The 9546-nt window shown below is 35.7% G+C and overlaps 1 protein-coding gene across 1 annotated transcript; it reads right to left on the reverse strand.

The window, feature by feature from the left end:
* Positions 1-4514: 4514 nt before the first annotated feature.
* On the reverse strand, positions 4515-7797 carry LOC140836247 (protein FAR1-RELATED SEQUENCE 5-like). The gene is given in 3 exon segments (XM_073201624.1): positions 4515-5093; positions 5096-7365; positions 7467-7797. Coding segments are annotated over 2 exon segments (2502 nt in total). The 5' UTR covers positions 7320-7365; positions 7467-7797; the 3' UTR covers positions 4515-4815.
* Between the last annotated feature and the right edge of the window lie 1749 nt (positions 7798-9546).

Below are 9546 nucleotides of genomic sequence, written 5' to 3' on the forward strand. Positions count from 1 at the left end.
GTACCCTAATTGTTATGAAAGAAAAGAAATTTAATAAAATCTCTATGCTGGAGGGAAGCAAAGTTACTAGGTCTATTGTTGTTTTCATAAATGTTTGATTTTGATGTCGACGAAGTATGACATATGCAGGCTTGGAGCCGTATCAATGAAAAATTCATGGCAGAACTAGTAAGAGCAAAGCCTGTTTTGTGGTCAAAATACCGGAAAATTTGACTTCTGTAAACACTATATATTTAAATCAAGGAAGATTGGATATACATCCTGAAGCATAAATATGAAGTTTTTGTCAAATTCAAACAATGAAAAACAAAAGGCAAATTAAGACTGAAAAACAAATCGAACGCCTAAGTACTGACAATGGGTTGGAATTATGTGGATGAGGTTATGATAATTTCTACAAGGATCATGGGATCATGAGACACTACTGTTAGAAATACTCCACAACAAAATGGTCTTGCAGAACGGATTAATAAAATGGTCCTTACAGAACACAATTCATTTTCTCAAATGTTGGTTTAAACAAAAGAGCTCTAGGCTGAAGCTGTTAACACAGCTTGCTACCTGATGAATAGATGTCCATCTTTAGCAATAAATTTGAAGACTCTTGAGGAGATGTGGCCGGGTTCTCCTGCCTAGTATGATAATCTGAAAATATTTGATTGTCCTATTATGCTTAGGTAAATGAAGGTAAGCTTGAACCAAGGACAAGAAATGCATTTCTGTTGGATATCTTGAAGGTGTGAAAGGGTAAAAGTTGTGAAATCCTGATACAAGAAAATCCATCATAAGTAGAGGTGAGTTTCAATGAAACTGAAATGCTTAAATTACAAAAAGAGGTCGACACCTGAAAAGGAAATACCGAAATCTCAAAGAAAGTGGAGTTTGAGGTAGAGCCTACAACATAAATCTTCAAAGATCAAAATGAAAATATGTTACACCAAATTGAGGAATCTAATAATCTGCAGGATTATCAGTTAGCTAGAGACAGAGAAATGAGACAAAATGTGAAAGCTCCTCAAGCTATAGTTGTTATGTTGATCTAATCTCTTATGCACTAAATGTTGCTGAAAGCATTAGTCTTGATGAACCACAAACTTATCAAGAGGAAATTGCAGCATGAATCTTCTGAATGGATTTAATTCAATGAGTGAGGAGAGTGAATCACTCGACAAGAATCGTACTTGAGATTTTATTGAAAGATCGAAGAATCAAAAGATTGTTGAAAGTAAATGAATCTTCGAAAGAAAAAAAAGAATTCATGGTGTAGAAAGATTTCATATTCAAAGGAAGATTTGTGGCAAAAGGTTTTACATAGAGACAAGGGATTGACTACAATGAAGTTATTCTCTCCAGTGGCAAAAAACACAAACAATTCGTACACTTCTTGCAATTCTTGCATATTTTGACTTGGAACTTGAGCACTAGATGTCCAAAAGTTTTTCTACATAGCAAACTAAAAGAATAAATCTACATGAACACCAGAAAGATTTGAGTTTCTAAGCAAAGAAAATCATGTTGCCTGTTGAAGAAATCTTTGTATGCTTGAAATAGTCTCCTAGAGAGTGGTACAAGCAGTTTGAGGTTTTTATTGCATCAAATCATTACTCAAATTGCGACTATGATAACTGCATTTAAATGTAGAAACTTAAGGATGAGATACTCATATATCTACTCTTATATGTTGATGATATGTTGATTGCTTACAAACTTATATCACAAATTGAAAAATTGAAGGCGCATTTAAATATAGAGTTTGAGATGAAGGATTTGGGAGCTGCGAAGAAGATTATGGGAATGGAGATCTACTGATATATAAAATCATGCACACTGTTTCTTTCACAAAGAAATACATTGAAAAGGTGTTGGAACGTTTTGGCATGCAAGACGCAAAGCCTGTTGCAACTCCATAGCAACTCATTTTAAACTCTCGAAAGCATTGTCACCCAACACCAAGGAAGAAGTGGAGCAAATGTCTCGTGTCCCTTATGCAAATACCGTTGGGATCCTCATATATGTCACGGTATGTACTAGACCAGATATTTCTCAAATTGTCTATGTTGTCAGCAGGTACATGGAAAATCCTGGAAAAAGGGCGTTGGCAAGCAGTGAAATGGATTCTGCATTACTTGAAAGGAAAAATTATTGTTGGTTTAGCTTATGAGAATTCTAAAAAAAATTATGGAAGCATTGTCGGATTTGTCGATTCAGATTTTGCTGGAGAACTTGATAGAAGAAGATCGTTAACTGGTTATGTGTTAATACTCTGTGGATGTGCTATCAGTTGGCAAGCAACCTTCTAAGCTATTGTTGCTTTGTCAACCAACGAGCTAGAGTACATCGCAACAACAAAAGTTGTGAAATATGCTATTTGACTTAAGAACTAGTTGGTGAGCTTGGTATACCACTAGCTCAGACAATAGTCTACTATGATAGCCAAAGTGTACTCTATTTGATGAAAAATCACGTGTATCATGAATGGACGAAACATATCGATATATAATGCACTTCATGAGAGATTTGGTTTCTCAAAAAACAATCACAATGGATAAAATATCTACAATAGATAATCCAGCAGACATGATGACTAAACTACTTTCAGCCACCAAGTTCAAGTTAGTTTGGACTTGATTGAAGTAAGCATAAGATGAGAAACATGAATGAGAGCGGCAGATCAACGCATGAGTTTTTTGCTTGCTCAAAGTGTATCGTATGTAGCCATGAATATATTAAGACAACTGGTGACATTTCTCGCTGCAGTTGAATTCGCGGCATGTTATAGCAATGAGATTTTGGTATACCCGGATATGTCCCTGCACCTGGTGTCCAATATAAAGTTCTTCATTATTTCTTGGATCTTAAGGTTGGTAATTGGAGCGTTGATAAGTTAATTGGAGACATGCAGATTGGTTGACAAGTGTTGGATTTGTCAACTTCTTGATCGATCGGATGAAAATTTGTTCCAACGTGACTTGTCTAAGCATTGAGTGTGTAAAACTTTGAATGATGCTCTTAACATCACCATGAGAGAAGTAGATGCCCTGATTCCATCTCCTTGTCCAACACCCATTCATAAGATTCCTCAAACACAATGGACTCGTAAGATCCCCAGTTTTGATTCCGCCGACACGTGAGAGACCCTGATCTCGATTTTTCAACCAACCTCTCGTCAACCACTGATCCTGATTCGTCAACGGCAGAAACTCGAGACTCCTTTCATTGCCCTTCACAACCAGAAATCCACCAATGAAATTACAGCTTCGAGGAAATTTAGGAAAACTGATGGAATGGATTCCCTTGGACATATTTCCGAGCTGAACAATGAATCTCAGAGAGTATCACCACCAGCAGAGACCAGCCAAGCATTCACTTCCATGAGATTTTGGATAACTGGTTTGTGGGCATCACTCAATCTTCGGTTGTCAATGGTGATTTTCGGTCACAGGGGGCATTAAAAAAGAGGTAAAAATCAGAAATCCAAGAGAAGTACCTCTCTTGCTCAAGATTATGGTATATGAATGAACATTATAAGTATCTCATTCCGAGTTTCTTGAGTACAACCATAAAAGTTCCTACATTTGGAGCCTTACATATCCATTAATCCGTACTGAATATTTGAGATGGGGCCTGTCAAGATTCAAGCACGATTCTTTTTTCCGGCTATTTGAACTGTTTCTGATCGGCTTCTCTCCTCCATTGCTTGACAGAATCTCACAGGTCTAAACATTATATTCGCCGATTTCCAGTTTAATGTATGAGTTTAGATCAAGTTCTCCTGTGTTTGAGATGACTTGATAGTGAACAATAAAAATGTCAAAATTTTCTTCGTTATTTAATTGTATGAATTAACTACCCAATTCAAGCATGTGTGGTCAACTTGTTGGATTGGTAAATCAGAAATGAGAATTAAACCGCTACATTTTCATTTCAAGATCATTATATTTTGCTTTGTTTTAAGTCGACGTAAGTAATAATTACTCTATGTGATTAAAGAGGGACTGGCTAGCCAAGAATTCCTATTGAGTTAAAAGTCATCCATCAACTTCAGCTTACACTCATCTCAAGTTCAAAAATAGTACTTAGGTAGTGTTTTCATATGTAATTTGCATAGCCCGTGTCACAATATAAACAAACAAGTCTTGTTGCTTTTTTGTTTTAACTAATTTTTTATCGAGAATAAAAATGGTTGAGGTTTGGATAAAGTTTTTCATTGTGAATGTTTTTATATATGCTGATTTAAACTAGAGAGATATTTTTATTTTTAACATAAATGTTGGTCAAACATATTAATGTTCCATCGAATTTCAAAATATTCAATATGAATGATATCAAGCTTAAGGTAAATATACGATTGATAGGTCTATAAAAATTGATTTTCTATCGATAAAGATTAAAGATGGAATAATTCAGTTGATGTCGAAAACAGCACGAGAAATAAAACTCACAAACAATACATAAATAATAATTACTTGAGAGAACAGATAGACTTCGGATGCCTCTTTCCCATTTGGAGTGCACAAGGATTGTACATACAATAACTCAAGATGTGCTATTATATCTCAATGAGTTTTATTATTTTTTAAGACAACTAAATCGCGATTCTCAAATTTACTGCAATATATATTCAGCCGGAACACCATTTAAGACCAAATGGAAAAAAAATTAAAATTTATATATTTCTTCCTAAATATCCAAATTTTGGGGTGTCCAAAATCCTGGATCCATCCTTGACTAGTTAATACAAACACAATCAAGCACTTCGCCATTGAACAGCCAAATTGAGTAATCATGCTAAACCACAACAGCAAAGAGACTCGTTCAAGCCCTCGCATCTCTAGTCCATCGCTTCAAAACATATTGACTTGGAACTATCTTCACATTCCTGCAATCAAGAACCTTCAATGCATGGCTGCACAAAATCCCGACAGACTGAAACTTCATGCAACTGCAGACAACTGAATCATATTCCACGGTGTATAAAACCTCATATCCTCGAACATGACCATATGAACAGACTCTATACTCCACCGAGGACACAGAGTCAACACATTGGTTAATAACAAGATTAAGAAAATTCTCGTATTCTTGATGAAATATTTCAAAATCACCGGTGTGTATAGGTCCCTCGCCTGCTTCAGCATTATGATGTCACCCATCAGTTTAGGCATCTGCTGACCCATATCATAATTAGCTTCCAATTCTTTGTAACGCCAGTCATTCACCACTTTACCAAAATGCTTGACATATTGGAGAATATGTGATTCGGGTTTAAGGTATTTTCTGAAGCTGGTAATGGAATCCTCTGATAGTAATACAGTTTCTATGTCAGCTGAAAAGACATGCTTACCATAGGATAAAGCCCACTTCTCACGTAACTCGAATTTTCTGTGCAACCATTCGTTTTCCCAGAGGCCGTAGGTATCCAGTAAACCTTTCCAAGAACTAATAAAATCTTCTTTGTCAGGATTACAGAAGCAGCCACACAAATCGCTTGCAAAAGAATCTGAGTTAGCTACTACTTCACTAAGTTGTTTGAGTGCGTTCTGGTATACTTGCCATGTGCACAAGCGGTGATGAGAATCAGGAAGCTCAGAGACTACTGCCTCAGAAATGACAGAACCTTGGTCAGTGAGTATGGTTTTAGGTTTTCTTCCAGACATTGATTTTAAGAAAGTTCGGAATAGCCACTTAAAAGACTGCACTGTATCATCGAATAGAAATGCAACACCAAAAACCAGCACCTGCCTGTTATTATTTGTTCCTAAAAACAGTACTAAAGGCCGCTGATCTCGGTTCAAACAGTAGGTTGTATCAAAGCAAACAACATCGCCAAAATCACCGTAGTCCACCATCATTTTCTCATCAGCCCAAAAGAAATTAATCATTTGCTCTTCTACATCAAGCTGTATACTGAAAGAAAACGAAGGCTCTTTCAATTTCTTGGTCTGAAAGTACCGCTGAATACTTTCTGCTTCTTCTTGCTTTACATACCTTGCATGTTTTGATGTAAGAATCATCTCATGATCCAAGGGATCACAACTAGAAATGTCTGGAGGCCCTATTCCAGTTACTAACAATTTGGTAGGTGATTTTGGTTGCATGCCAGAACACTCCGATGCACTGTGTTCTAATGTTTGTGACGCCCTCTTCTGTGATCTTAGCATACGTACTTTACATGCAGACACAAGTTCGTGATTATGGTGTTCTTCAAAGTGGGTGGCACGGTACCTTCCATCAGCTTGACGTGAAATGACTAATTGCGCCATGCACCCAACTCTGGTTTCCTTTCGAGGTCTCTTCACTTTGAAACCTCTCTTGTCTTTCTGTCGATAGCCTTCTCGGAAACATGTATATCTTCTAGATGCCACGGTACCGTCAATTTTACTCCTGTTAACATAATCCTTACGAACACTGAAACCCATTCGTCCAGCATATGAATTATAGAACTCATAAGCATGATCTTCTGAGTCGAAACCCATACCTAGTTTCGGAACCCCGTATGGCACTAGATTACCAGCTGATTCTGCCTCAACAGCTTCAACAAATGATATTCTTTTCTGTGAGGGTAATAAATGAGCTGTGAGTGGAGTCACAAATATATGATTGTGATTTGTCTCAAAATGAATGACCCGATATTTTCCGTTCGGTTGACGTGTAATTGTCATATGTGCCAGACAACCTGTTCGAGTCTCTTTCCGGGGTTTATTCATGTTCAAATCATGCTTGGTAGAGCCATAGCCTTGCCTGTGGCAGGTATACCTCCTCGATACCACTAAACCTGTAACTTTACTCCTATTTATAAAATCTTTCCGTATGCTGAAACCTTCCATGAGAGCAAATTTATTGTAACACTTGTATGCATGGTCTTCAGAATGGAATTCCACACCAAGATTTGGCACTATATATACACCACCTTCATCATTTATCCCTTGAATTGATCCGGATGAAGCACTGCAAGGAGCTTCAGGTGTTTCAGCCATGTGCTCATCCTCAGCATCCGTTTCAATCTGGTTATCATTGGACACACCAGGGCTATGATCATTCTTGTCAATGGTGCATGTTTTTGGGCTTCGACCCTCATGTTCAGTACATTTGTGGAACTCAATATGATCAATGGATGAATCATTATGGCAAGTGAAGTCAGTTTCGCCTTCACTATTAACACTATTTATGTCAGATGAAGCATTCAGAAAGCTATATGTGCTCTCGCTATCTATGTCCATTCCATCTTTGTTAGAAGAGGAAACTTGTTGACTCGGGGACGTACCTTCAAGGTCAAGGGCTACCCCAGCATCATAGGAAAATTTTGGAACCTCGGTCATTTGTTTATGGTCAGTATCACCTTGAAAGATCCCAAAAAGGAAACCTCTGGAGGATGAAAATTCATGTCATTGAATAGCGAATCAATGGTGCTATAGTAAGTCAATTGATTCAGCAGCAAGTACACTGACAATATGTCTATAAAATACCATATTTTCTGGCCGAAGATGGCAATTTTCAAGCAGTGCGAAAACTAACTGAAAAACCCACCAAGAGGAGATTGAAATTGGGGAACAAGTACCCACATACATACATGAACATAACTTATGAATGTTGAAAGCGCAACACAACAAAGGAATCGATAGACTTTAGTTACAGGTTACACATCAGACCAAAGTTGAATTTTATATCTACGAATTTCAGCATGTATTTACAAGGAAAAATGAAAACTGAGACACAGATCACAAGCAAAAGCGAAAATAACCAAATCGAATGCGCCGGATCTGCGTCCCCGACCAGAGCTGGAGGAGAGAGAAGAGCGGCGCCTCTGCAGTAGCATACGATCCAATCCTATCCAGTGCTGACCGAATGCAAGCGACACTAACCCCAAAGAAACGCGATTTTACTTTGGTATATAAAATGGACAGTGCCAAAACGTTAATTTCATTTTTCTATATAAAAAAGTTGAATTTGAAATAATAATATAATAATTAAAAAAATTAAAGTTATAAATTATAATATGATTATGATTAGTGTTGTTACTTAAGTTTCTCTAATTTTTTTTTTTGAAAAAGACACTTTTAACCCTCGATACCTTTTTTACTGAAACAATTTCGGTCCCGAAATATGTAACATTTTTAATCCTTAAAATTTAAACAATACAACGCAAGTAGTCCTCACGACTAATTTATTAAATTATAAGGACCAAAAATGGATATAAAATTTAATAACAAAAAATATTATAGAAAGATGAAGATGGTAAATAATCATACAACTATACTTATATTTATAATTTTTTATAAATAAATAAAATTTATTATAGTTTATATATATATATATACACACACACACGAGAACTATCTCAATACAAATTCTAATACTTTTTTTATCTATATTTCCTTTGTGTTATTCATTTATACAAATAATATCATAAAATCTTGTTTGTATAATAATATATATTTATATCATAGATTATTTACCATCTTTATCTTTACAAAAAATAATATTTTAATATTATTTTTCTCTTGGATCCCTAAAATATAATAATAGTGAGTTTCATGTGACACCGTCTCACAGATCATAATCCGTGAGACGGGTCAACCCTATTCATATTCACAATAAAAAGTAATACTCTTAGCATAAAAAGTAATATTTTTTCATGGGTGACCCAAATAAGAGATCTGTATCACAAATATAACCCGTGAACCGTCTCACACAAGTTTTTGCCATATAATAATATCATAATTTAGTATTTGTCATTATATTTAGCAATAAATTTAATGAGGAGGACTGATTTTGTTGGCACCATTAAAGTGTTAAAATGTAAGTTAATTTTATATCAAGATTGAAGGATAAAAACCGATTCTTCCTACCTAAACACACCAGTTATTGCATACTAATATTATAGTTTGATATTTAACTTGTTGATGGTTCATTAATTTAATGGCAGGAAGGACGGAAATGTAGGTAGTCGTCCAAGTGGAACACATTTAAACAAACTAATGTTATTATGTTAAATTGGATGCTTAATTATCTTATATATTTTATTTTAATTATTATCCATTGAGCTTGTAAAACATTAAATAAAAAAAAAATAAGGCTTGTAAAAGTTGAAGTAATCAAATTCATTAGTGTTGATGAGATCTACTTTGGAAATCAATTGTTAGATGCCAAACAACTTTCCCCTGTATTTCTGCATTACTCCCGAGTTACTACCTACAAAAAAACACATACATTCCCAGTCAAAATTTCAATGGAGGATTGAGGAGAAATCGTATGTCCTTTCCCACCAACACATGCGCAATGGCCATCTCACACTACTCATGTGCATTAAAACTAAACTAAAACTAAAACCAAGCAAATATTCTGCTTTAATAAAATCTATGATCAAACTGCAACATGTTCGAGAACAAGAAACAACGCCAATCTGTGTTCCCTTGTTTTCTTTCAGAGAACACAACACCCACACAAAATATCACAGTTCTAGTAAATATGATAACTGTACTCTACAGCATCAGAATGCCAACCGCTCAGAGGGTTCAAGTAGCGGCTCCTTTCTTACCGCAGTAG

This window comes from Primulina eburnea, chromosome 7 (genome assembly GCF_022965805.1).
Source record: "Primulina eburnea isolate SZY01 chromosome 7, ASM2296580v1, whole genome shotgun sequence".
NCBI classification, from domain to species: domain Eukaryota; kingdom Viridiplantae; phylum Streptophyta; class Magnoliopsida; order Lamiales; family Gesneriaceae; genus Primulina; species Primulina eburnea.